The sequence below is a fragment of the Phacochoerus africanus genome, chromosome 9 (assembly GCF_016906955.1).
Source record: "Phacochoerus africanus isolate WHEZ1 chromosome 9, ROS_Pafr_v1, whole genome shotgun sequence".
NCBI classification, from domain to species: domain Eukaryota; kingdom Metazoa; phylum Chordata; class Mammalia; order Artiodactyla; family Suidae; genus Phacochoerus; species Phacochoerus africanus.
The window spans coordinates 25100330-25128255 of NC_062552.1; the positions used below are offsets into that span (position 1 = coordinate 25100330).

Below are 27926 nucleotides of genomic sequence, written 5' to 3' on the forward strand. Positions count from 1 at the left end.
TCTCAGATGTACCCCCACTCGGTCTCTCTCCGCTTTTGGATTATGTCTCTCCTCCTCTCACCCCGGCATTCAAGCCCCCAGTTTGGGCTCCTTTGGAGTTGTCATGGAAACAGGGAGGCAAGCAAGACCAGGCAAGGCGGGTGGTACTAAGAGAAGGAAGGAGGGAGAAAGAACTCTCTAGAGTCCTTCCCTCCAAGACTGGCGGTAGCGATTATATTGTGGGAGGAAGCGAGTAGGTGCTCAGTGGATTCAATGCCCCAGTTCCCTCTGGATCTGGTTCATCGGTCAGGCCTCCCCCTCCTGAGCTTCCCTATAAGACCTCAGGATCTCTTCCCAAGTCCTTAGCCCTGGTTTTCCCCTCCGTAGGAGAGAGAACCATATGCGAGAGAATCTCGTGCAGAATTGAGACCAGCAATGGCCTGAAAAGTTCCACAGGGTTGTGACCTCAACCAGCCACCCTGGCCTGGGATGAATTGGGAGGTAAATTGAGAGACTCTGGTCCAGGGCACCTCTGAGGTAGTAGGGCCGGCTGTACGGTGGGGGAGGGGGGAGGGAGGACGGAAAGGAAGCTTGGGGAGATACGTGGATACTGTCTTGCTCCAGGGTGAAAGAGCTGAAGAGTTTTGGGAGGAGTGGGAGAATCAACCACTCGTTTTAGGAAGCTTGGTTTGGGAATATATGCTTGATTTCCTTTTCCCTTTGCTTATCGTGTTTCTTAGGGTTTCCAGGGCCCTCCGTGTTCAGATCCATTCCTTAAATCCTGTCCACCCACCACCCCCGCCAAGACGCAGCGCCACCGTCTGAGTCGACCTGGGGGCACCGCAGTAATTGCAGTCTTTTCATTTTGCTTATTGCAACTCGGGAGCGTGTACGTGGGGAGGGGAGGTGAAGATCAGCAGTCTACGGAGCTTTACCAGAGTTGGGCTCTTTGCAAAAACAGAGCCAGGAATCATTGTTACCCACCCCACCTTCCCCCTTTAGACATCCCAGCCCCCGCCAGAGGCAGTCGCTCTCTCAAGCTGAGTCCAGGCGAAGACTACAGAGCTGTGGCAGAGGCGCTTAGCCTGGGCCAGCCCCAGGCGCCAGAGATTTAGATCGCGGCTGCATGCCGATCGTTTTGGTTTCTAACGCCCCTAACCCCCTACGGCTGCCCTAACCTCAGTCTACACAACTGAGGATGCAGTTTGGTTTGGCATCTGAGGAGAGACTTCAGACGCAAAGTGAACAGAGGCAAGAATTCAGAGGAGCTGCGAAATTCTTTTTATCAAGGAAAAAGTCTTTAAATGCTAAGTAAAAGCCCTAACCCGGCACCTGGGTATCGGGCGGGGCTACAGGGGCAAAGGTGCAGGACGCCTGGAGTTCAGAAGTCCGGACCGAGTGGGAGGGTCTGAGTAAGGAGCCGCCCACAAAGAGCTCCAAGTCCAGGGCGAGGTTTGGGGGTCGCTCAAGTTGAAAGACTGGTCCGAAAACCACGCGAGCTTGAGTCAGAGCTGCCCCGGGGGCCCTCCGCCCCTTGGGGGGTGGGTCGTAGAGGGGCAGCGGAGTGGAGTAGGGTAGGAGAACCTGAGCCAAGCCACACTTTACCCCGAGAGGCCTCGAGGACTCTCCTCGTCTCTGGAGACAAGGGCGCTACAAGCACTTCAGGATGAAGAGTTGTAAGACGCAGACCTGGGGCGGGTGGGAAGGGGCTGGGGGCTGGGTCTGCCTGGGCTAACCAGCCGTCAACTGGCGGACCGCGAAATGCGGACTGCTCCTCCAGCCTGTTCCCCCAGCGCCTCCCTGGGGAAAGAGAACTTCGTGTTCTGATGCGCAGCCGGACGCCTGAATTTGGGAACTAGGGCTAATCAAGGCCGGGAAATGGGATCCTTAGGTCGCTGCTGCCGCAGGGCCCAAAGAGGCCTTCTCTCAATTCCCAGCATGTTCGCCGCTTCTTTCTCTCCCCACCAGTCTAAATGGTTCGCTCCACCTATTCCCCCCCCCCGCTCTTAGGGCGCAATGGATTGTCCCATTGCCCCTCCTGTCTCGGGCCTGCGTTGCGGGGGACGCTTGTACGGTTGCTAGGGAAAGCCCCGGACGTGACGGCTAAGCGCGACCCCGAGCAGCCACCCCTCTCCCATCCGTCATTCCCCTGCGCGCGGTCTCCTTACACCCTTCCCCTCCCCCACGTGCGTTCCAAGCTAGGGGGAGGTAAACAGCGGGCGGAGAGAGGCTCAAGGACCCAGGCCAGGTGGGAGTTTGCACCCTCCTGGGGTCCCGCGCTGCTGCTCTGGGGTCTCTTTTGCAAAACCTCGGTCTTGTACGGCTGGGACGATGCTTTAGGAAGACCCTGGGCCTAGGGACCGAGTCCCCGCTGAGTTGGGGGCGGGGCTTGGCTGCGCATTGGTGCGTCTACTACGTTGTAGGGGGGGGTGTTTGTGGGGAGAGGACTGGAGTGAAAAATATTTTGCGACTAGGACCTAGCATGGGAACGGGCGATGGATGCTGGATTGCCGGCGTCTGTTCCGTAGGGAAGGGGGTGTTGTCATCTCTCTCACAGGCCCTCATCGCCCTCTTCTCAGGCGGCAGCATGCTGGGGCTCCAAGGGCTGCGGCTCCCACCGGCGGGATTCCTGCTTCTGTTGCCATTCCTGCTGTTGCTGCTACTGCCGGCAGCCCCCGCGCCCCACCGGGTTTCCTACAAGCCGGTCATCGTGGTGCATGGGCTCTTTGACAGCTCGTACAGCTTCCGCCACCTGCTGGAATACATCAACGAGGTCTGGCAGGGGACACCGGGTTGTGGGCGTTGGAGGCGTCCACAGTGACTGGGAAAGGAGAATGAGGAACTGAAAGCTGGGCTTCCTCGGGGAGCTGGTGGTGGCGTGGAGAAAGTTGGGGGACGAGGGCCCTGGTTCTAGCAGGGCACGATAGGCATGCGGGCGCTGGCCAGGGGGCGGTGTGGACGGGCTTTGCAGTCCGTCCCCGCTTGCAGCAGTGCCCCCTTCCCACAGACACATCCCGGAACTGTGGTGACAGTGCTTGATCTCTTCGATGGGAGAGAGAGTTTGCGGCCCCTGTGGGAACAGGTGCAAGGGTTCCGAGAGGCTGTGGCCCCCATCATGGCAAAGGCCCCTCAAGGGGTGCATCTCATCTGCTACTCGCAGGGTAGGCACCCTCCCCCACCCCAACTCCTAAGCCCTGAGGCCTGATCCTTTTCAGAGCGACCCTGCCTGGTGTTCCCTTTTCTGAACTACACTGCTTCAGCCAGGGGCCCAGTACTTGAGCCCTCCCTTTCTGACTTCCCTTAGCACCTGGGTCTTACCTCTGTGTGTGTCCTGAGTGGGAGGGAGGCTTCCTGCACTGCTGTCCCTTTGTTTCCCCATGACATAAGGGATATGGGGACAGTAAAAAGCAGCCTAGAGTTAGTCCAAAGACCCAGAATCAAATTCTGGCTCTGTCACTCACACCATGTGGGACCTTTTGACCCAGGGTGTGTGGTCTGCTCTGGGCCTCGGTTTCCTTTATGTCCATAGTGTGTGTGTGGGAGGGTGCGGAGTGGGGGGAATCTTGGCCTGGCTGTTCCCAAGTCCCTGCCCAATGTCGTGTTCTGCCTGCAGGGGGCCTGGTGTGCCGGGCACTGCTCTCTGTGATGGATGAACACAATGTGGACTCTTTCATCTCTCTCTCCTCTCCACAGATGGGACAGTATGGAGGTAAGTGGGCACTGTGGGCTCCATAGGGGGGCCCTGAGTTTTGAGGGCACAAAGTTTGGGGCCACTTGGCACTGCTGTTCTCTTGCCAGACACGGACTATTTGAAGTGGCTATTCCCTACCTCCATGAGGTCTAACCTCTACCGGATCTGCTATAGCCCCTGGGGCCAGGAATTCTCCATCTGCAATTACTGGCACGGTGAGTAGGGCATGGCGAACTGGGGCCTTCATGGAACAATGGAAAGGGCATCCTGGAGGGTGGGCCTGCTGCTCCTACCTCTGCCATGACCAACAGCAATAGTAATGATAACTTGCATTTATTGAGCACTTACTATGTGAACAGGCGCTGTTCAAAATAGGAGTTCCGTTATGGTTCAGCGGTAGCGAACCCAACTAGTATCCATGAGGCCGTGGGTGTGATCTCTGGCCTCGCTCAGTGGGTTAAGGATCTGGCATGGCTGTGGTATAGGCCATTGGCTACACCTCCGATTTGACCCCTAGCCTGGGAGCTTCCTATGCCACGGGTGCAGCCCTAAAAAGCAAAAAAAAAAAAAAAAACCCAAAAACAAACCAACAGAAAAACCCAAAATACTTTATGTGTGGAGTTCTCTTGTGGCACAGTAGGCTAAGGACCTGGCATTGTCACTGCAGCAGCTTGGGGCACCACTGTGTGGCAGGTCTGATCCCTGGTCCAGAACTTCCTCATGCCATGGGTGCAGCCTATTTATTTATTTATTTATTTTGTCTTTTGTCTTTTTAGGGCCGCACCCGCGGCCTATGGAGGTTCCCAGGCTAGGGGTCCAATCAGGCTGTAGCCACAGGCCTACACCACAGACACAGCCACAGCCACACATGATCCGAGCCACCTCTGCAAGACTGAGCAAAGCCAGGGATTGAATACGCAACCTCATGTTTCCTAGTCGGATTCATTTCCACTGTGCCACAACGGGAACTCCCGGGTGCAGCCAATTTAAAAAAGAAAAGGGAAAAGGAAAAGAAAGAACAGAAACCAAATGCTTCATGTGTATCATCTTAGAGAGCAGAGACTACGATCTGTTGCAGGGGTTGGCAGACTTTACCCTTAAAGGGCCAGATAGGAAACATTTTTGGTTTTGCAGGCCGTATGGTTTCTGTCACAACCCATGTATTGCCACAGTGTGGTGCCACAGTACTGAGAGAGCAGCCATAGACCATATGTAAGTGAATTAGTGTGTCTGTGTTCCAATAAAAATTTACTTACAGGAGTTCCCATTGTGGTGCAGCAGAAACAAATCTGATGAGCCTCCATGAGGATGAGGGTTCAAGTCCCTGGCCTTGCTCCGTGGGTCAGTGATCTGGTGTTGCTGTGAGCTGTGGTGTAGGTTGCAGATGCAGAGTGGATCCAGCGTTGTCGTGGCTGTGGTGTAGGCTGGCAACTGTAGCTCTGATATGATCCCTAGCCTGGGAACTCCCATATGCTGCAGGTGTGGCCCTAAAAAGCAAAAAAGAAAAATTTATTTACAGCAAGAAGCAGTGAAGTGGCTTTGGCTAATGAGTCATAGCTTGCAAACGCCTGGTATAGTTTTAAAGACCGTGGATGCTGGGTTCAGACTACTTGAGTTTGAAGGCTTGCCCTGCTGGGTGACTTTGGGCAAGTTACTCAACCTTTCTGTGACTCGGTTTTCCCTATCTGTAAAATAATAATATAGTACATAGAGTGGTTATGAGGGTTAAATTAAAAAATCTTGTTTTGGCCGCATCACACGACATTTGGAAGTTCCTGGGCCAGGGAATCAAACCTGCACCACAGCAGCAACCTGGGCTGCTGCAGTGACCATGCTGTGTCCTTAACCTGCTGCACCACAAGAGAATTCCCAAAGATTAATAAACATAATGTGCTTTGAAAAGCATCTGGCTCTTAATAGGTGCTAGGGAAAGATGTTTGCTATCATGTTTAAAATTATTATTATTATTACTATTATATTACTAGTCATCCCGTCTATTACTCTAGCCTCCTGATGGGTCTCCCATCCCCTCTGTCTGGTCTTGCCTCCTCGCCCTGCTTCTCTGACAATCTTTCCACCTGCTCTTTGTCCCCAGACCCCCATCATGATGACTTGTACCTCAATGCCAGCAGTTTCCTGGCCCTGATCAATGGGGAAAGAGACCATCCCAATGCTACTGGTAAGAGCCCAGGCTCCTACAGAGGTCTCCTTTTCTGCTTCTCTGACCCCCGCCCCCCATGTTCCCCTCTCCAGCGTGGCCTGACCCTGGTGACTGACTCAGGCTCTCTTCTTCCCATCCTGCAGCTTGGCGGAAGAACTTTCTTCGTGTGGGCCGCCTGGTGCTGATTGGGGGCCCTGATGATGGTGTCATTACCCCCTGGCAGTCCAGGTAATAAGGGACTGTATGAAGATTGGCCAAGGACACCCCCAGCCCCAGCCCCCACCAATCTTTATCTCATTTCTAAAACTAGCCTGTTCCTCCTGTTGTTCAGGGAACACCCTCACCATCCCTCTTGCCACCCAAGACCAAGACCTGGGAGTCATCTCCCAACCTCTTGTATCTAGCCAGTCGATAAGCCCTGCCGATTCTGCTTCCTCTCCATCCCTACCATGCCCCCTTTGGAAAAACCTTTTCTTTCTTTCTTTCTTTAAGGGGCCCAGGTACAGCATCTTGAAGCTCCTAAGCTAGGGTTCGAATCCGAGCTGCAGATGCCGGCCTACACCACAGCCACAGCAACACAGATCCCAGTCTTGTCTGCGACCTACTCCACAGCTCACGGCAAAGCTGGATCCTTAACCTACAGAGCGAGGCCAGGGATAGAATCCACATCCTCATGGATACTAGTCAGGTTCATTTCTGCTGAGCCACAACAGGAACTCCTGGAAAAACTTTTTTTTTTTTTTTGTCTTTTTGCTATTTCTTGGGCCGTTCCTGCAGCATATGGAGGTTCCCAGGCTAGGGGTTGAATTGGAGCTGTAGCCACCGGCCTACGCCAGGGCCACAGCAACGCGGGAGCTGAGCTGCGTCTGCAACCTACACCACAGCTCACGGCAACACCGGATCGTTAACCCACTGAGCAAGGGCAGGGACCGAACCCGCAACCTCATGGTTCCTAGTCGGATTCGTTAACCACTGTGCCACGACGGGAACTCCTGGAAAAACTTTTAACTTTGAAATATTTACAAATTCACAGGAAGTTGCAAAGATAGTTTAGAAAGGTCCTGTGTCTCCTTTGTCCAGTTCCCCCCAATGGTTGCATCCTATGTAACTATAGCACAGTATCAAAACCAGGAAATTGACATGGGTACAAAATGTGTGTCCATGCCATTGAATCACATTTCCCACCACCTCTTTTACTTAACCGGACTCCTGAAATAGTCTCCAGCCTTGTCCCCTCTCTCCTACTCCTGGAAAATCCCTGGCTCCATGGCACTGTGTGCCTGCCTCTGATCTGAAATGTCACCAGATCTGCTTTAATCACTCAACAAATACTCAATGAGCACTGTGTGCCCAGGCCCTGTTCTGGGCCCTGGGGGCAAGCAGTAAATGAAAGAGAAACCCATGTTATTACTTATCTTACATTCTAGTGGGGGAAACAGATAATAAATGTAAATAGGGGAGTTCCCAGAGTGGCTCAGCAGTAACTAACCTGACTGGGATCCATGAGCACTTTGCAGATGCTACTCTTTTTCCCTGGCTTTGCCGAGTGGGTTAAGGATCTGGCGTTGCCGTGAGCTATGGTGTAGGTCGCAAATGAGGCTTGGATCCTGTGTTGCTGTGGCTGCGGTGTAGGCCAGCAGCTACAGCTCCAATTCAACCCCTTGCCTGGGAACTTGCAGATGCTGAGGGTGAGGCCCTAAAAAAAAAAGAGAGAGAGAGAGACAGATAGTAAATGTAAATGTGGGAGTTCCTGTTGTGGCTCAGTGGGTCAAGGACCTGATGTAGTAGCCATGAGGATGCAGGTTCAATCCCTGGCCTCACGCTTAAGCTAAGAATCCGGCATTGCCACAAGCAGATGCAGTTGCAGATGTGGCTCGGATTTGGCATTGCTGTGGCTGTGGTATAGGCTGGCGGCTGCAGTTCTGATTCAACCCTTAGCCTGGGAACTTCCATGTGCCACAAGTGTGGCCATAAAAAGAAGAAAAATATCAATATGTATGTCAGGTGGTGATAAAATAAAGCAGGGTAAGGGCTTAGAGGATGACTGGCACCTATTTTAGGTAGTGGCCAGAGAGTCCTGGAAGAGTTGCAAAGACTGAAGGAAGTGAGCAAAGGAGCCATGCAACAATCTGGGGGACACAGCCCAGGAAGAAGAGTAGTACCTGCAAAGGCCCTGGGGCAGATGTGAGGAATAAGGAGGCCCATGTGGCTAGAGTGCAGGGAGCTGGGGAGAGGGTGGGAGAGGAGGTGAAAGAGATAGCAAGGAGCCAATTACAGATGGCCTGTTTTTCTTTCTTTTTTTTTTTTTTAGGGCCACTCCCTCGGCATACGAAAGTTCCCAGGCTAGGTGTCAAATTGGAGCTGTAGCTACTGGCCTATGCCACAGCCACAACAATGCCAGATCTGAGCCACGTCTGCGACCTATACCGCATCACTGGATCCTTTAACCCACTGGATGGGGCCAGGGATCGAACCTGCATCCTCATGGATACTAGTCAGATTCTTAACCCTCTGAGCTGTAACAGGAACTCACAGAGAGCCTCTATGTGACATAGTAAGGCCTTTGTTTTTTTCTAAAATGTACATAAAATTTGGAATTCCCTTTGTGGCTCAGCCGTTAACGCATGACTAGTATCCATGAGGATTCGGGTTCAATCCCTGGCCTTGCTCAGTGGGTTAAGGATCTGGCGTTGCCATGAGCTGTGGTGTAGGTCTCAGGCACGGTTCAGATCTGGCGTCGGTGTGGTGTAGATCAGCAGCTCCAGCTCCAGTTTGACCCCTTAGCGTGGGAACTTCCATGTGCCACGGGTACAGCCCTAAAAAGACCAAAAGAAAAAAAAAAAAAACCCCAAACCATAAAATACACATAAAATTTACCATTTTTCAGTGTAGAGTTAGGTGGCTTCAGGTCCATTCACATTCTGGTGTAACCTTCTCTACCATCTCCAGAACTTTTTTCTTCTTCCCAAACTGAAACCCCCCACTGTTTAAGGAATGGTAATAACTCCCTCATTCCTGCCTCTCCCTGGCCCCTGATTTCTTTTATTCTGAGTGAGAGAGGAACACATTGGAGGGTTGTTTCTTGGTTTTTTTTTTTTTTTTTTTTTTTGCTTTTTAGGGCCGTACCTGCGGCATATGGAGGTTCCCAGGCTAGGGGTCTAATCGGAGCTACAGCTGCCGGCCTACACCACAGCCACAGCAACGCAGGATCCAAGCATCTTCTGCGAACTACACCACAGCTCATGGCAACGCTGGATCCTTAACCCACTGAGCGAGGCCAGAGATCGAACCCACAATCCCACGGTTTCTAGTCAGTTCATTTCTGCTGCACCACAAAACTCCTAGAGGGTTTTGAGTGAAGGAGTAACATGCCTTATAATTGTTTGTGATGGGATTTATTTTTATCTCATTTCACATCTACTACAATCCTCTGAAGATAATAGTATCTCAAAGTTATATAGCACCTTTTATGTCCCAAGCCATTATTCTAAGTACTTTTCAAATAAGCTCATTTAATCCTCACAACAAGCCTACAGAGTAATACTATTATCCTCTTTTGACATATAAGGAAACTTAAGTACAAAGACATTAAATAACTTGCCTACATTCATAGAGTTAGAGAGTAGTGGAGTCAGGCAGACGACTTAACCAGTTTTCCTTCCTTTCTACAAAGGAGCTATTCTTACACAGGACAAAGAAGAAAAGCAACATGATCCACCACACACAGGGGGGAGTGTGTGGCAGGGCTGGAGTTCAAATCCAGGTCTTTGTGCCCCTCTTGCTCTCCTGTGCCTTGTGAAATCTAACCCTTCAACAATGGCCTCCAGGAGTTCCTGTCGTGGCGGCGCAGCAGAAACGAATCCAACTAGGAACCATGAGGTTGCAGGTTTGATCCCTGGCCTTGCTCAGTGGGTTAAGGATCCAGTGTTGCCGTGAGCTATGGTGTAAGTCACAGACAGGGCTCGGATCTGATGTTGCTGTGGCTGTGGCGTAGGCCAGCAGCTACAGTTCCGATTTGACCCCTAGCCTGGGAACCTCCGTATGCCATGGCTACGGCCCTAAAAACCAAAAACAAAAAGAACCAATGGCCTCTAGGCCTCCAACACAGCACCCCCATGTCCTGCCCAGGCTTTACCTCTGTGTTTCTCTTGCTGTACCATTTACTGGGGGCAGCCTTACCTAGTCCACGGAAATCACCCCGAAGCCTTTGTTGTTGCTCTAAAACTAGGGGAGTGGCCTCTCTTTCGTTCCCAAGGCCCATTGGACTTAACACTCTTGTTAATAACAAATGTTATTTGTTCAGGTATTCATGGCCAGGGTCCACTCAGTGCCCAATGCCAGTTAAATATTCTTAACTTTAAAAATGTTAAGACCGGAGGTTTCTGTTGTGGAGGGGGTTAGGACCCTGACTAGTATCCATGAAGATGTGGGCTTGATCCCTGGCCTCACTCAGTGGATTAAGGATCTGGTGTGGCTGTGGCTCAAAACAAAACAAAACAAACAGAAAACATTAAGACCTTTTTATTTAAAAAAATTTTTTTTGGAGTTCCCGTCGTGGCGCAGTGGTTAACAAATCTGACTAGGAACCATGAGGTTGCAGGTTCGATCTCTGCCCTTGCCCAGTGGGTTAACGATCTGGCGTTGCCGTGAGCTGTGGTGTAGGTCGCAGACGCGGCTCAGATCCTGCGTTGCTGTGGCTCTGGCATAGGCTGGCTGCTACAGCTCCGATTCGACCCCTAGCCTGGGAACCTCCATATGCCGCGGGAGCGGCCCAAGAAATGGCAAAAAGACCAAAAAAAAAAAAAAAATTTTTTTTTTCTTTTATGGCTGCACCTTCGGCATAAGGAAGTTCCAGGCTAGGGGTCGAATTGGAGCTGCCGCTGCCGGCCTATGCCACAGCAATGCCGATCTGAGCCGTACCTGTGACCTATGCCACAGCTTGCTGAACGCTGGATCTTTAAGCCACTGAATGAGATCAGGGATTGCACCTGCATCCTCATGGATACTAGTCAGGTTCTTAACCCTATGAGCCACAATGGGAACTCTAAGACATTTTACTTTGAAATTTCATTTTTTTAAATACCAATATTTTATTATTTTATTTTGTCTTTTTAGGGCCATACCCATGGCATATGGAGGTTCCCAGGCTATAGCAGCCGGCCTACGCCACAGCAACTCGGGATCCGAGCTGCATCCGCGACCTACACCACAGCTCACAGCAACACTGGATCCTTAACCCACCGAGCAAGGCCAGGGATAGAACCCACGTCCTCCTGGATGCTAGTTGGGTTCGTTAACCGCTTAGCCAACACGGGAACTCCTGAAATAATTTTATTCTTAAGAAATTACTGGAGTTCTTATCGTGGCTCAGTGGTTAACAAATCTGACTAGGTTCAATCCCTGGCCTTGCTCAATGGGTTAAGGATCCAGCATTGCCATGAGCTGTGGTGTAGGCCGGCAGCTATAGCTCCGATTAGACCCCTAGCCCGGGAACCTCCATATGCCACAGGTTCAGCCCTAGGAAAAGACAAAAAAAAAAAAAAAAGAAATTACCAAGGTAGTACAAAGAATTTTATATGCTCTTCACCTAGATTTCCAAATGTGAACATTTTTACCAAGTTTACATTAGCTTCCTTTCCTTTCTCTTCCTTTCTGTATGTATTTCTCTGAACATGTGTGTGAACCATTTGAGAGTAGGTTGCAGACATGATGTCTCTTTACCCTTAAAGCTTCAGTATCTCAGCATCTATTTCCTCTGTATAGGACATTCTTTTACATATCCACAGTTCTCAAAATTGGGAAATTAACATCGATACAGTACTTGGTAGACCTTATTCAAATGTTCCCAACCGCCCGATTCTATTATTTTTGTAAAAAGTAACGTCAATAACTATAATAACTATAAATGCATATTAAGTTTGGTTATAATGCCACTTCAACTTACTGGAATTCTGCATTGCAAGCAGGCTTCCAAAATAGACTCACACTTATATTTGCAGGGAGAAATGATAGGGGCTTTCTGGTCATGATTTAAGACTAATAATTATTTACTATACTGTGTGTCCTTTCTGATGTTTTCTAAAATTTCATGTTTTAGTTGTTTCCTAATATTATAAAGTCAAAATAAACAGAATTTCTGTAGACTGAGGTCAAATTAATTTAAAAAGCTACCCCCCCCACATTGTCCTCATACAAAAAAAATCCTGTGCAAGATCCAATCCAGGATCATGTGTTGCATTTGGTTGTCATGTTTCTTTAGTCTCTATCTTTTTTTTTTTTTTTTCCATTTGTCTTTTTAGGGCCACACCCACAGCATATGGAGGTTCCCAGGCTAGGGGTCTAATCAGAGCTATAGCTGCCGGGGCTACGCCACAGCCACAGCAATGCCAGATCTGAGCTGCATCTGCGACCTACACCACAGCTCACGGCAATGCCAGATCCTCAACCCACTGAGCAAGGCCAGGGATGGAACCCGCAACCTAATGGTTCCTAGTCGGATTTGTTTCTGCTGAGCCACGACCGGAACTCCGACATTGATATTTTTGAAGCATATGAGCCATCCATTTTATCGAATGTTCCTAGGTTTGGGTCTGTTGGCTCTTTCCTCGTGATTAGATTCAGGTCATGCTTATTTGATGGGGATAGGCAGAAGCAATGCTGTGTGCTCAGTGCATCCCCTCACGAGGTGCATGATACCCAGTTAAACATTTTGAGAGCCCTTGTTGCCTCCTTGTGACCCCAATAGGTCATCAGGTCCTGATGGCCCCAGCCTGCCTCATGATCTTCTCCCCCTCACTCCCCCATCTCTTTGTAGCTTCTTTGGTTTCTATGATGCAAATGAGACGGTCTTGGAGATGGAAGAGCAACTGGTGAGTCCCCTGGAATTACTTCCCCTTTCCGCATGCGCTGTCCCACCTGCCTGTAGCCTGCTCTGCCTCAGACACGTGAGCTGAAGGGTTCACCCTGTGGGGAGGGGGACTGGGACGCCTGCAGGAACTCACTTTGTCTCTCCCTGTGTCTTTCTTTCATGCCCCTTCGCCCCCTTTCAAGGTTTATCTTCGAGATTCTTTTGGGTTGAAGACTCTCTTGGCCCGGGGGGCCATAGTGAGGTGTCCAATGGCTGGGATCTCCCACACAGCCTGGCACTCCAACCGTACCCTTTATGAGACCTGCATGGAACCTTGGCTCTCCTGACGGATTCCCTCCAGGACTTCCCAACCCAGAGACCAGGTGGGAGCTCGGACGTCAGGCCCTGGTGTGCCTGTGACCAACCTCATTGCTCCCACACTGCCCCCACCAACCCGGGCTCCCAGAACCCCTTCCTCTGCTCCTCTGTGAATGACAAGGCCTGGCCTCCTCCATCTCGTGTCCTCTCAGTTGGGGGGTTGCACTGTGCTCTCCCACCCTCCCAAGGCCAAGGTTGGGAAGTGAGAAATCAGGTTTTTAACTTGGGTCTGCTCCTCCTGCTGCTGCTCCTTCGTCTCTGGCTATGTAGGAGGCAAACCCAGCTCCTGCCCACCACAGGGGTCTCCTTCCAGGCCACTCAGGACATTTTTAGCTTCTGTTTCCCCATGTCCCCTTTCCGTCTGAACTCCCCTGTTGTGAGCCCTCCCGACCCCCAGGAAGGATCACCTATGACAGCGGGGTTCTGAGGCTCCCCTATGGGGACAGTTCCATTCTTGAAGTGTCAGTGTTGGGGAATATCTGTGGCCTGCGAGGCCCATCTCAGGTTTGGGGATTCCCCCAGTCCCTATGCTCAGTATTGGGGTGCCCTCTGGAAGCCTCGTTTCTTTAAGGCTCCAGCCCCTCTTTTAGCTACCCTTGAATGGGTGTCACTCCTGTATTTATGGAAATAAAGTATGATTTACTCAGTGTGGCTTGACTCATTTCCAGGTGAAGGGGACCTGGCTCCCCAAGGAGGGTGGGGAGGGAGGGCTTGAGGCCTGGGTGCCCGGATAACTGCTTTGGGGTGGGACCCCCTTGGTGTTTCCGCTCTCTCAATGCCCATTCTCTGTGGGTTCCTGATTCTCTGCGGGTTCTTTCCTGCTGTGGACAATTCTCTTCCTGTCCCAGCCTATGACAGGGGGCTGAGCCCAGGGCGCCAGTGGTTTGAGCCCCAGCCTCATGGGTGGAATGTGCCAGCCACCCCCAGGCTAGACGAGGGGGCTAAGGGTCAGGGTGGGCATTTGCTGCGCCCCTTTTCGACCTTTGTAGGCCAGAGCTGGGTGAGGGGCTGCACAATGAGCCTCCTCTTCCTTGAGAGAAGGAATTCTTGGTGGAGACAATAAGGCCCTGTCTGCTCTGGCATGGGGGGCGGCAGCTGACTCAACTCTGCCCCCCTCCCCCCAAGGCCCTCACAAATGTCATCAAGAAATGGGGCAATTTTGCCCTCAGTGCCCTGGGCAGCCCCCCTCCCTCGCCCCTCTGTGATGTCCCCTTCTTTCTTTCCTCGGCGAGCTTGCTTTCTCTCCCATGACCTGACCCACTTTGTTCTCTGCCTCTCCCTGCCCCCCAGTTCCCCCGTCTGTGTTGGGTTGAAGGGCAGGGGACAAGGGCCAGGGGTACTGCTGGCGGTATAAAGCCAGCAGCCTCTGCTGATCTGGGAGAGGTCCAGAAATAAGGGGCCACAGAGGGTTGAGAAGAGACTTCTAGGGCGCCCTTTGCTCAGCTGGAGGTGAAGGTAGCGGGATTTGGCCTCCACTGAATGGACCAAGCTCAAACTATGTAGGAGGCTTGCGGGAGGGGACAGGAATGGGAGGGCTCTGTCTGCCCGCCCCTCCTCTCCCTTGCAGCCTGCGTAGCCCGCCCACCAGTCTGAGCTGCTACTGCTGAGGCTGGTCGGCCTGAAGTCTCCTGGACAGAGGCACAGACAGGTGGGGAGAGAAAGTCAGTGGGGAAAGAGTGGGATCACTCAGAGTCTTAGAGTGCGTGTGCATTTGGGGGTGGTGTCGAGGGGAGGGGAGTGGGTCCAGGGTGAGTGGTGCTGTGGGGTGTGAGGGTAGAAGAAACATGTTTAAGGTGGGGTTTCTGGGAGTTCCTGTCGCGGCGCAGCGGGAAGAGAATCCGACTAGGAACCATGAGGTTGCGGGTTCGATCCCTGACCTCGCTCAGTAGGTTAAGGATCTGGCGTTGCCGTGAGCTGTGGTGTAGGTCGCAGATGCAGCTCAGATCTGGTGTTGCTGTGCCTGTGGCATAGGCTGGCAGCTGTAGCTCCAAATAGACCCCTAGCCTGGGAACCTCCATATGCCGCGGGTGCAGCCCTAAAGAGCAAAAAAATAAAATTAAAAAAAAAAAAGGTGGGGTTTCCGGGTGTGTGGGTTTGTGCACAAGTGTGAAGGGGTGGCATGATGAGAACTGAGATTTTGAAGGTGGGAAGATGAGGATAGAGGAGAGAAGGTTGAGATAGGAGGGTCATGAAGGGAGATGGAGGGAGCGTTGTCGGGGTGTGCGCTTGTCGGATGATGCAGGCACCGTGATGTGCTAAAAGAAGGGATGGTGTGAGTTAAATGTACGTGCAGGTGTAGACAATCCTGGCCAATGCAAGTGTGCAAATGAATGTCCTGGCCCCCTTAAAGGGCACCCGCGGATTGTTCTTAGAAGGGCTGGAGCTGGAGAAGTTATCTGGGGAAGGGAAGGGCCTTCATTTAACCTCTTCTTGCCTGCAGCTGAAGAGTCTGGAATTAAGGAGAATCATGGGGTCCAGGGCTGAGCTGCACACCCTCTTAGGTGGACTCTCATTCCTCCTGCTACTGATGTCAGGCCAGGGGGCCAAGGGTGGCTCCTTCAAAGAGAGGTGACAACAGAGGGGGCAGGGCCAGGGGTGAGGTCTTCATGAAACCTGCTGGAGGTTGGGGCTTCACGGGGCAAAACAAAGTTCGGAATGGGGGTGAGGCTGTCATTTCTAGGGAGGGTGGGCCTCGGTGGAGCCTGAAGGGAAGTGGGGGGCTCCTGGCTCTCCAGGGCCTGGCCCACTCAGTGTCTCTCACCTTCTCCGGCACGGGCGCAGTCAGGGGGTCTGCTCCAGGCAGACGCTGGTGGTCCCACTCCGTTACAATGAGTCCTACAGCCAACCGGTATATAAGCCCTACTTGACCCTGTGCCCTGGAAGGCGTGTCTGCAGCACCTACAGGTGAGGGATGGGGAGCCTGGACTCCGGGGTCTCTCAAGAGGAACCCCAAGAACCGGGACCGGGACCCATGTGCCAATGTCCAGAGCCCGGCGCTGTGTTCCAGGACCACCTACCGCGTGGCCTGGCGGGAGGTGCGGCGAGAAGTGCAGCAGACCCACGCCGTGTGCTGCCAGGGCTGGAAAAAGCGGCATCCCGGGGCGCTCACCTGTGATGAAGGTGAGGTTGGATCCTCCTAGGCCTCGTGGGAGGTTCGCCCCGCCGGGCTGGAGAGCCAGCAGTCTGCCCGGTTCTGAATCCCACGTCCTGCGCCCGCAGCCATCTGCGCCAAGCCCTGCCAGAACGGAGGCGTCTGCGTGCGGCCGGACCAGTGCGAGTGCGCCCCGGGCTGGGGGGGGAGGCACTGTCACGTGGGTGAGTCGGCCCGCCTTCCCTCAGGGGTGGGGCCGGGACCTCCCGCCCCGCCCTCTCAGCCCCCCTCCTCTTTCCGGTAACTAGACGTGGATGAATGTAGAACTGGCGTCACTCTCTGTTCGCACCGGTGCCACAATACGGCAGGCAGCTTCACCTGTGGCTGCCCCCACGGTCTGGTGCTGGGCCCCGATGGGCGCACCTGCGCAGAGGGGGCCTCAGAGCCCCCAACCAGTGCCAGCATCCTCAGTGTGGCTGGTGAGTGGGTGGGAGCAGGGGGCGTGCCGAGTGCGTTGAGTTCAGGGCCAGGGCGGTAGTCATGCTCACTCTCCTTTGTCCCAGTTCGGGAAGCTGGACGTGAAGAGCGTGCTCTGAGGCGGGAGATCCGCGAGCTGCGAGGGCGCCTGGAGCGGCTGGAGCAGGTGTGCGGAGATGTCTGGGGTTAAGGCTGCAGAGCGGGGCGGACCTCATCCCCAACACCCTGAGGTGCCTCTTCCTTTGTAGTGGGCAGGTCAGGCTGGGGCCTGGGTCCGAGCCGTGCTGCCCATGCCGCCTGAAGAGCTGCAGCCCGAACAGGTGGCGGAGCTGTGGGGCCGGGGCGACCGGATCGAGTCTCTCAGTGACCAGGTGCTGCTGCTGGAGGAGAGGCTAGGCGCCTGTGAGTCCTCTTGCCTCTCTCTGCTGGGACCCTCATCTCCCAACAACAGCCTCTAGCTCCTCCATATCAGACACCTTTCCCCCACTGGGTTTTCTTCTCCAAAACCCATTCCCAGAGGTCCCGTCGGGGCTCAGTGGTTACCAAATCCGATTAGGAACCATGAGGTTGCGGGTTCAATCCGTGGCCTCACTCAGTGGGTTAAAGATCTGGCATTGCCGTGAATTGTGGTGTAGGTGGAAGACGCAGCTCGGATCCTGTGTTGCTGTGGCTCTGACTTAGGCGGGCAGCTACAGTTCCGATTCGACCCCTAGCCTGGGAACCTCCATGTGCCGTGGGTGCGGCGCTAAAAAGACAAAAAAACAAAACCAAACAAAACCCTTCCCCTGCACTCAGCCCACACCTTCCCCAGATTTCCACGCTTTACCCATCCCTTCTTCTGGTACCCTGTCTCCAACTCAGTGGTTCCATTTATTGTTAAGTGACACTGTCAATCTCTTCAGTGTCCAGGGCCCACTCCAGGCATCCAAGAATCCATAGTCAATGTGTCTGCCTGTCCCCTTGTCATTAACCAGGCTCCTGTGAGGACAACAGCCTGGGCCCAGGCCTCAGTCGGCGGAGATAAGGCGCTTCTGCAGGGCCCCTGCCCCCCTAATTTATACAGAAACTGGATCCACTAATCCTCTGGGATTGGCCAGCTGGGGAGCTGCAGATAAGGGTATCTGCCCCTAAGGAGCAATGAACAGTGGACACTTTGGAAAACTGAAGACGGGAGGAGGGCAGGTTGTCTTGGCCCACCTCCGAGTCTGCCCGCTGGGACAGACGCCTGGGTGAGGACTGCTTTTTTAACTCCTTAACAAACGCAGCCAGAAAGTGCCCAGATCTCTCTCAATCTTTATTCTTGGTTTCTTGCTGTTATCCAGATAATTAATAAAAATCAACCGCACAAAACTGGGTCCCACCCTCTCCTTTTGCTCCCAGCCCACCTCCCTGGTTGTGGGCACAGGTCTGGGGTGGGAGGCAGGGAGTGGCTAATGCCACCGGGAGGAAATGAAAACCGGCTCAGAGAGGGGAAGCCTCAAAAGAAAAGAGAAATAAATTAAAAGCCCTCCCATCCCCTCCCGCCAGGGTCCAGTCCCTTTCCCCAGGGAGAAGTGGGTGCAGCACCTGGGGTCTGCGTCTTCCCCTCGCGTCTGGTTAGAGTGGTACAGCGGGGCTGCGGGGGCGCTGGCTGGGGCCAGGACCACTGAACAGCTGTACCAAGGGGATGAGGGGATGCAGAAACGTGGAGACCAAACTGGCCTCCAGGTGCTCCACCCTGGGCACCTGGACGCGGGCAGGGATGAGACCTCTGAGAAGAGTCCAGCCTCCGCTGACAGGAGGCTCCACGGGAGGGAGGGGGAGGGTGAAGGAATGTTTCTGGGATGAGCCCGGGAGGAGCGGTCCAGGCATCAGCCTCCAGCCACAGCGTGAGGAGTCCTCCTCATAAACGGATGTGTCCACTGGACTTGGGAGTGCGGAACTGTTCCACAGAATGAATGACTTCACTGGCAAATGTGGGGCGGAGCGCGAGAGACCACGAAGGAGGAGGGCCCGCTGGGGGCGGGATGGAGTGTTCCTACCTTTGTGTAGGCTGAGCCACTGGAGATGAGGGGGAGGCAACTGTCCCACAGACAAGATGGCACAGAAGGTGGGGGTCAGGAGAGATTGCACCTGGGCAAGAGTCCGTGGGGCGGGGGCGCTGGGGAGGGGGGCAGGGAGCGGTGCTGTAACCACATTCACTTCAGGAGCTGAAGATTCCAAGGAGGAGAACGAGGGGGGAGAGGGGAGATGAGGAAGAGGGCTTGGCCCGGCTTCAGGCCCACTGGGCTGGTGGGTGTGGAGAAGGTGGGGGGCGGATGGGAAGGAAGCTCAGAGCCGGGCCTCGCCCACCCCTCCGGGCTTCTTCAGGTAGTCGCCGCCACCCCTGCCATCAGTGGAGATTTCCCGGAAGACGGTGAGCATCGAGTGCCGGACTCTGTCGGCCAGAGCTGGGACATCGTCTGGGGTCAGCCCTTCTGTGGGCACTGGGGGCAGCACCCGCACCTGACATCGGCCTGTGGGGGAGCGGGAGGGGGAGCACATCATGGCCTGTCTGCCAGGCTACTGCCCACGGGTAGGGCCTGGTGTATGAGTGCTCCTGCTACGTACTCCCCCCCCCCCAACCTTTCAGTTCTCTTGCCCCTGCCCTGGACAACTGCCCCTCGGCTTGCCAGCTGCCGCCCGGTCCTGCACAGAGCCTGTCCCGGGGCCGGGTCCAGACGCCTCCTCAGCACCCTGCCAGCCCAACCATCTCGGTTTAGCAATTACCGCCGAAAGTTACAGCTTTGCACACTTGGACTTGTCCTTCCTGCCAGGCAGTAACGGCCCCTCTTGGAGGCAGCAAACATTAGCCATCTAGCCGGGTCTGGGGGGTGCTTCCTGAGGACTTATGGCTGGATGTGGGGGGTCACATTGGATGATCCTGTGGACACCTCACAGTTCTGACACTGACCAGCCCCTGCCTCTCGGGGATGTCCTCCCGGCCTCTCGCCTGGCCTTTCTGGCCACCCCCCACCCCAGACCTGCTTGGGGCCCTCACCCGAAGTGAAGCGGCGCTCCTTCTTGCAGTAGAAGTCTTGATAGGATGACATGACTATGGGGACGATGGGAACCTGAGGGAAGGGCAAAACCATCAGTCCCCAGCGCTCTTCTGAGGCTCCCGTGACAAGCCTCCACCAGCAGAGGAAGGGCTGGTGGGGGCTGGGGACCCAGCAGAGGAAGGGGCATAGCATCACCTGGGCCTGCACTGCGAGGTGGAAGGCGCCACGTTTGAAGGGCAGCATGGAGCCATTGTGGTTTCTCGTGCCCTCAGGAAAAACCCAGACCCGCACCTGGGCAGGAAAGAAGGTCAAGGAAGACACATGGAGGGGTCAGAAAATGGTTGTCAGGAGTTCCTGTCGTGGCGCGGCGGAAACGAATCCCACTAGGAACCACGAGGTTGCAGGTTCGATCCCTGGCCTCGCTCAGTGGGTTAAGGATCCGATGTTGCTGTGAACTGTGGTGTTGGTTGCAGACGCGGCTCGGATTCCCCGTTGCTGTGGCTGTGGTGTAGGCCGGCCGCTGTAGTTCCCATTCGACCCCTAGTCTGGGAACCTCCATATGCCGCAGGTGCGGCCCTAACAGAAAAAAGCCAAAAAAAAAAGAAAGAAAGAAAATGGTTGTGAGGCTATAATGGGACTTCTGAGGCCTGTGGGTCCTGCACATCAGTTTATTTACAATTATTCTACTCCATAACCCCCCTTTCCCCAGGGTGACTCACGTCCTGTGTGAGCAGGGTCTGAGCGACCTCGGACATGACACTGATGGCATCCCCAGTGCGCTTCCGGTCAATGAAGATGACTCCTGCCAGCCAGCAGGCCAGCCCGGCAGAGCCGGCCCACAGGAGCTCACGCTTGGCAATGGGCACACAGCGGCCTGGCAGGACCTCCATCATCCCTAGGGCGGGGGTAGGGGGGTGGGGTGAGGGTCAGAATGTTCCAGGAAGCAGCCCACCTCTCCCAGGGCATCACCGCACTACCAGGGACTGGAGATCCGGGAAGAGGCCAGCTGGGGGGAGGGGGAGGGAGGCCCCAGGAAGGAAGGGTGACTGCAGGCATTTGTCCTGCTTATGAGGGTGGCTCTACCCCAGGGAAAGAGGCCCTGGGAGGGAGCAAGTTGGGCAACGTCCCAGACGAGTGAGGGTTGAGGGCCTCTAGGGCAGGAGATCCCGGGGACGGTCCAGGAGGCTGGGCATGGGGAGGGGAGGGTGCTCACCAAGCAGGTCGAGGGAGCTCTGGTGGTTGGAGACGACGACGTAGGGCTGTGAGGGAGGGAAGTGGTGAGCCCCTCGCACCTCCACTCGGATCCCGTACAGGTATTTGATGTGGAGCAGCATCAGACGCAAGATCCTGTGGGGGTTCCACGTGGCAAGGGGTTCAGGCGGGGTCCCTCGACGCCCACCTGCAGGCCGCGGTAGCCTCCCCTCCTATGGTTCTGGGCATCTCTGCAGTGTCTCCTCTTCCTTGTCCCTGAGCTCTCAGGGTCCCTACATTCCCACTGCCCTCCCCACCTGAGGCTCGCTGCTGCCCCTTAGGTTCCCGCACACCCCAAACCCCTTGGCCCTCACTTCATGTTCTCGACGTTGCGTCCTCGCACGGCGCACACGGGGATGGCGAGCACAGCCAGGAAGAGGATCCAGCCGTTGTAGAAGGCCATCTTGAAGAAGTACTTGGCACTGGGGCTGCAGAACCACAGGGTGGGCAGCAGGAAGAGCAGCAGCACGAAGAGCAGCAGCAGCAGCGTCCAGGCCCCTGGCCACAGCTCCATTCTGGTCACCTGCAGGGGACGGAGCAAGGGACAGTGGGCATGCTTCCTGGAGGGGGGCGGGGTGGACAAGGTGCAAAAGGCAGGGTCCAGGGGCTACAGGGACGAGGCTGGAGACACAGAATGGGGCCAGGGCTCCCAGGAAAACCTGTCCAGGAAGCCTCTCTAGGATGCGGACGGTGGGGAGGGAGCTCAGGACTGCTCTCCCTGAGGGCTCCAGATGTATTCAGACAAGGGACACAAGACAGGGACATCCACGGCTCACACCACACACATGACAATAAAAGGACATTAATAGTAAAAACAGCTAACGCCTGTAGCTGGTAAGGATCTTATAGCTGTCCACCCCTCTGCTCTCCAATATGGTAGCTGCCAGCCACATATGGCTACCGAGCCCTGGAAATGTGGCCTAGTCTGAATTGAGAGGAGCTAGAGGTATAAAATACACACCAGGTTTCAAAAATGGATGAAAAACAGAATATCAAACATCCCATAATAATGTAATAATCTTTGGTATTGATTATATTCTTTTCTTTTGGCTGTGCCCACAGCATGTGAAAGTTCCTGGGCCAGGGATCGAAACTGCACCACAGCTGCGGCAGTGCTGGATCCTTAACCTGCCGCACCACACGGGAAGGCCCTGACTACATTCTTAAAGTGTAACTTCCTGGATATACTGGGTTCGATATACTAAGATTAATTTCACCCTGTTACTTTTTATCTTTTGCGTGTAGCTCCTAGAAAATTAAAATTACATATGTGGCTTGCATTATATTTCTGTTGAACAGAGCTGGTCTGTACACTATGTTAAGCCCTTAAATACGAACCACACAATTTGCGTTTTAAAGGAAATAGGTCCAGAGAGTTGATAAGACTCCTAAGAAACACTTCCTATCTAAAGCTTGTTCTCCTACCCACTTGGTTAAACTGCCGCCCATGTGTAAATACACAAAAGTACAGAGAGCACGCAGCAGATAAAGCAGAACTGACAGAACACCCCGATGTTCTCAGGACTGATTGGCAAGAATAAAGGATCTATCACTAATGCAACACGGACACACACAGTCAAACAAAGACTGACCTATTCACACGCATAGGCAAATTTATAATCACACCCCTTACAGATAAAGGATTGTAAATGTGTACCCAGAAAAACCCCGCTCCACCTGTTCCCAGATAAACCCGTGGACATACCAGGAGTGCCTACATCCATTAATCCTGCCTCCACAGACAGACAGACAGATCCCACCACCTTCTTCCCTCCTGTCCAGCGTCGCTGGAGGCAATATGGTCAGGCGGGCAGGGTGGAAGACCTTGCCAAGTGAACAAAGGAAGGCAGAGTCAAAGGGACATCACACTACTTGCCCTGGGAGCGGGAAGAGCTCACGACGAAGGGCACAGGCGAGCAGAACCAGCTTGGTAGGCTCTTCCTCCTTCCTCCACTCTGCCTCACTGTTGGAAGCAGGATTACAATCCCCCAAAGAGTGTCCAGGGCAAATGTCTGTGTTTCATACCAAGGCCAAAGGCACTCCCTTCCAGTGACGAAAGGGCTGTGGCCCATGGTAAGCCCACTGCCAAGGGTGGACATAGGCAACAGAAGAGGGACTCTGCCAGCTCCGGGTTAGGCCATCCTACTGCCCCCACAAGCGTCTCCCTGGAGTATCTGCAACAGGTTCCTCTCTTCCCCTTCCGTCACCTTCCACGTGGCAACCACAGGTTTCCGTGACACAAATCAGAGCCTATCTCTTGCCCAAAGGCCCTTCCCAACAAGTCAACTTTGGCTTACATTTTTGTCCCCATCCCCACAAATTCCTTTTTCTCTCCAGTCACTGATTGACTTCGGTTTCTCCGACACACCGTGATCTTTCATGCCCCTGTGCCATGAACACACTGTTCCCTTTGGGTGGACTGTTCTTCCGCCTCTTCTCTTGCCTCACACAGTTCAGTGGCACTTTTTGGAAGTCTTCCTGAAGACCCCTCCAGACCTCTGTTTTCGTTACAATTTTATCTTATCACTGGTTCTCAAGGTGTAGAAATACAATTTGTTTTTTTTTCTTTTTAAGTCTGCACCCATGGCGTACAGAAGTTCCCAGGCTAGCAGCTGAACCAGAGCTGCAGCTGCCGGCCTACACCACAGCCACAGCAACACACACCTCCGAGCCGCGTCTTCGACCTACACCACAGCTCATGGCAATGCCGGATCCTTAACACACTGAGTGAGGCCGGGGATCGAACCCACGTCCTCGTGGATACTAGTCAGATCTGTTTCCGCTGTGCCACAACGGGAACTCTTAGAAATACAAATTCTTGAACTTTCACTCTACAGCTACTGAATCAGAATTTTTGAGGTTGGGCTCATCAATCTGTATGTTATTTTAACAAGCCTTCCATGTGAGTCTGATGTACACACAAGTTAGAAAACCACTGATCTTGACACTAGACAGCGTGTAACCATTCGAGAGCCATTTCTGTTTCCCTCCCTAACCTGTAAGCAGCTTGAGGACAGGGACTGTTTTATCCCCAATGCCCAGAACAGAAGGAAGCAGAGAAGATGCTCAATAAACATTTGCCGAATAGATTATAAGACTGTATACATTCCCACACAGACGGAATTCACGACAGAGAACACAGACAGAATTGATGACAGAGACAAAGTTCTGAACATGAATCAGACAGCTACCTTTTTTTTTTTTTGTCTTTTTGCCTTTTCTAGGGCCACTCCTTCGGCATATGGAGGTTCCCAGGCTAGGGGTCTAATCAGCTATAGCTGCCGGCCTACACCAGAGCCACAGCAACGTGGGATCTCAGCCGCGTCTGTGACCTACACCACAGCTCACGGCAACGCCGGATCCTTAACCCACTGAGCAAGGCCAGGGATCAAACCTGCATCCTCATGGTTCCTAGTCGGATTCGTTAACCACTGAGCCACGATGGGAACTCCAGACAGCTACCTTCTTGAGGACTATGAAAGGAAAAGGCAATGAACACACCAGGCCTGACAGTAACCTACTCTGAAGAGACACAAATGATATAGGGTCACAGTGAAGGCAGAGGGACGAAAAGCAAAATGGCACATACCATCTCACACACAAGAGCAACATACAGAACAGGGATTAACATGCCACAAGCAAAAGATGCTGCTGTCATCAAATGCGTGCCTACAGTGCAAAGAGTGAGGGCAGATGATGTGCAGGGCAGAGCTGACCCTGTGCTATGCACTGAGCTCCGTGGACACAAGACTGTACCCAGGCACTGGAGGTGATGCGTGTGAAGGGACACAGGCCGGGGGGTCAGCAAGGCATGGTGCGTGGGGAGGGTTCTTTAGGAACGTGGAGGCCCAGTTACCTTCCTAACATGTGACATTAAGTGACCCTCTTCAGAGCAGGAATGTCTAAGGATTTACGTCCAAAGATTTATAAGCACAATGGAATGCCAACTGAGTTAACAAACAGATGGCTCACAAAACATACTGCCAATAAAATTATGAAATAAATAGTTTGTGTAACTGGGGGCATACAAGTTCTGGAGGTGTCACATTAGCACATCACGTGCAGGGGCACGCATGGTGTGGTGTGATCAGGGACTGGGAACACACATGCAGCAAAGAGGCCAATCGTGACTGTGTGCTGGTCAGCTAAGCCCCGGGATCCCACACACGAAGAGGATTGCACATGGTGGGACTGTGGACATAACCTGTGAGCCCAAACAAAATCAAGGAGAATTTCTACATGCTCAAATAAACGTGCAAAAACATTCAATGTGCAAGAAACATGAAACCACATAATAGACACAAAAGATAACACACACACACACACACACACAGGAACATGATGAGACGACGTGAGGCAGGGACATAAGATGTGAGAGGAGGCAATTCTGATGGAAAATAACCCATCGTTTCTCCACGGCCTGTGGACAGCATAGGACAACCCAGCTGCACACAGCACACAAGCCATTAAACATGTCAAAGGCACACCCACTCAGTGTGGAAAACATGGCCCCCCACAAGGCATCTGTGTGTCAGTAAGGGTCGGGCACAGCACGGAGGCCACCGAGAAACAAGAGGTTCTGTGCCTAGACAGAAACAGAGGTGTCTGAGGGCATTCCTAGGAAGCAAATTCTGCGGGGGGGGGGGGGAGGGAAAGAAGGGCAATAAACTGCCTTCTGCCTGCCCCAAGCCCCCAAGAGTCAGGTGGGGCCAAAGGGCAAGAAAAGGAATTGGGGAAGGTGTTGGGCACTCCCTCTGCAAGATTCCCTGTCCACACCCCATCCCAAATGCACAGGGTCTCCGCCTCTCCTCCTTCTCAGGCCTCCTCTCCTTTCCCCAGCAACCCTCTCCCCAGTCGGCCCTTCTTTTCCCACCAGCCGTCTCCTCGGCCCGCCCTCCCAGACCCAATCTTTCCCCCATCCCCTCCTCCACGTCCCTTTCAGCACCCTCCTCCCTCCTCCTCCCGTCCCTTTCCTGCCCCCACCTCAGTGGGGTGGGGGGCCTGGGGGGCTGGCCCCCTCCCCAGCCAGGCTGCGGCAGCGGTGGTGGCGGGTGGCTGTGTCTCTGCCTCAGTCGGGGTGTCGGTGCCAAGGGGGGCGACAGGATTTGGGGGTGTCCTAGCCCCGGCCGATGGAGGGGAGGTGAGAGTGGGAGGCTGGGCCCATAGCGGTAGGAATGGTGGGGGGTTGTCCCCCCAGCTCCCTCCCTCCCTCCCTTCCTGCCGTCTCGGAGGGCTGGGGCTGCTGCTGCCGCTATCCCCCGCCACCCCTCCCCACGCCCGCTCGTTTCCGGGGCTGGCCAGGAAGTAGGGGGCGGTGATGGGCGCCCTGTTTTGCCAATCGCCGCCCGGGGACCTTGGCATCTCTTCCCCACATCTTTCTGTCTCCTCCGGCTAGCTCCACCCCACGAGAGCTCTGCTGGGTTCTGCCTCCGTGTCTCTGGCCTTCTGTGGCTTCAGCGGCACCTTTTTGTCTCCAGTTTCCTTTCAGCACACATGGCTTGGGTCCCTTGGTGCTGTATTCCTTCCTTGGCCAGTTCCTTCCCAGCCTGCAAAAAGCTCTCCTCCTACAGCTGATTGGTTTCTTCCTTTCTCCTGAACTCCCACATCTGCTGCTTATTGCCTCTGACTCCATCCCTTCTCCAACTCCCTTTTCCTGTTCCCTGTTCAAGTCCAAATATTTATCAAGCACTTACTAAACGCCAAGCACTGAGTTCTTCACCTCTCTTGTTCTCTCCAGGGCTCCATCTCACTCCACCTCACCCTGCAGCCCTCTTGTCTGATCTCTTTGCCCTTTGTCCCCCCCGCCCCCCCACTATCTCCCAGCAGCCCAGCTCCCTCCACCACCACCTTCCCCCTTCCTGGCCTTTGGAGAGAAGGGATACTCTCAGGCCCTCTCCCTGCCCCTGTTCTTCCGTGTTCTTTAAACCTCAGTACTTTTTCTAGTTCTCTCCTTTCTATCAGTCTCCTTACTCCTCTAAGCTGAAACTACTCCTCCGCAACATAGAAAAGATGTACTCTTTTCTTCCAACGGAAACTGGGCAGAGGGTTGCTTTGTGGAAAAGACTTGTGAGGAAGAATGCTGATTCCTTTGGGCCCAGCATGCCTCCTTAATTCTGTAGTCACATACCTAGCTCTCTCCTGCCTGTTGCCCTCTTTCCCATATTCCCATCGGCCCCTTATCGGGATCGCTCCATCACTCTTCCCTTCTTGGTCTCTGCTTCTCCACTCATAAACGTTTCCCCTAAACCTCTAAGCGCCTCCTAAACCCTTACCTCCCCTGCCTTAGGCGTCAACTAACATCTCACCTTGCCTCACTTGAGTCACGTGAGGCCTTTTACCGGGATGTTGTTGAGCAGCCCTTAGCCTGTGTCGGGCCTCAACCCTCTCAGACACCTTTGCCCTGCAAGCGTTTTACAAGCCCTGAGGAAGAGGATGTAAAGAATACTGGTGATGAGAAGACTGTTACCTAGTTCTGCTTCTTGGGCCACAGTAGGGACCACTGACTGTAGAAAAGGACCAAACTCGTACGAAAGGCCCAAGCTCTATAGCAGGTTGCCCAAGCCCCTGGGGGTACAGCTCAGAGGAAGACCCCAGGTCTGCTAGGCCAAGTACGTGAAGGAAGGGGCGGGCCTAACCCCATCCCGCCGCGGGTCGCCTAAAAAGGGGCGGGCCTTGCCTCTTCTGCACCCATTCACAAAGCCGAGGAGATTTTTGCTCTTAAGGCTTAAAACGGAGAGGAGGTCAACTCTGTTCTACTCTGTGTCACACTGGAAGGGGGATGGGCCTTCAGTTCTGGTGTGTAAATCACCTAAGGAGGGGCGGGCTGAGTCGTCCAGCCGAGGGAGATGGATTAACACCAGCGCCGCAGATCGATGCTCGCACCATCCAAACGTCGGGCTAATCCCAATTCTGCTCCCTTCTTCACTAAGAGTGAGGGGCGGACCCAAGTTCTGCTCTTTACGTCACCGAAGGAGGCCGGAGCCATTTTGAACCCTGCGACCCCAGTAATGGTCCTCTTTTCCGAGCTCTTC

The 27926-nt window shown here is 53.8% G+C and overlaps 2 protein-coding genes and 1 long non-coding RNA gene across 7 annotated transcripts; 1 reads left to right on the plus strand and 2 right to left on the minus strand.

The window, feature by feature from the left end:
* Positions 1-1237: 1237 nt before the first annotated feature.
* LOC125136927 (uncharacterized) lies at positions 1238-16360 on the minus strand. The gene is made up of 2 exons (XR_007137262.1): positions 16166-16360; positions 1238-2731 (listed from the first exon to the last, which is right to left on the minus strand). It is a non-coding gene; the product is annotated as an uncharacterized LOC125136927 (long non-coding RNA).
* Positions 2462-17979, plus strand: LOC125136926 (uncharacterized). The gene is given in 16 exon segments (XM_047797870.1): positions 2462-2752; positions 2987-3140; positions 3593-3688; positions 3778-3885; positions 5766-5849; positions 5975-6059; positions 12646-12700; positions 14624-14704; positions 15497-15624; positions 15838-15960; positions 16064-16176; positions 16276-16371; positions 16456-16626; positions 16711-16790; positions 16873-17026; positions 17599-17979. Coding segments are annotated over 16 exon segments (1869 nt in total). The 3' UTR covers positions 17649-17979.
* On the minus strand, positions 17906-27922 carry AGPAT1 (1-acylglycerol-3-phosphate O-acyltransferase 1). Of its 5 annotated transcripts, XM_047797866.1 has the most exons (8): positions 25879-26004; positions 24290-24368; positions 21210-21418; positions 20858-20991; positions 20364-20539; positions 19840-19935; positions 19644-19716; positions 17906-19119 (listed from the first exon to the last, which is right to left on the minus strand). In XM_047797866.1, the coding sequence occupies exons 2-8, from the start codon at positions 24299-24301 to the stop codon at positions 18935-18937; spliced, it is 885 nt and encodes a 294-aa protein (XP_047653822.1). In that variant the 5' UTR covers positions 24302-24368; positions 25879-26004; the 3' UTR covers positions 17906-18934. The 5 variants fall into 5 exon arrangements, with proteins under 5 accessions (XP_047653822.1, XP_047653825.1, XP_047653821.1 ...); XM_047797869.1 differs by lacking the exons at positions 24290-24368; positions 25879-26004 and adding an exon at positions 27704-27922; XM_047797865.1 differs by lacking the exon at positions 24290-24368 and having other exon boundaries at positions 25879-26179.
* Between the last annotated feature and the right edge of the window lie 4 nt (positions 27923-27926).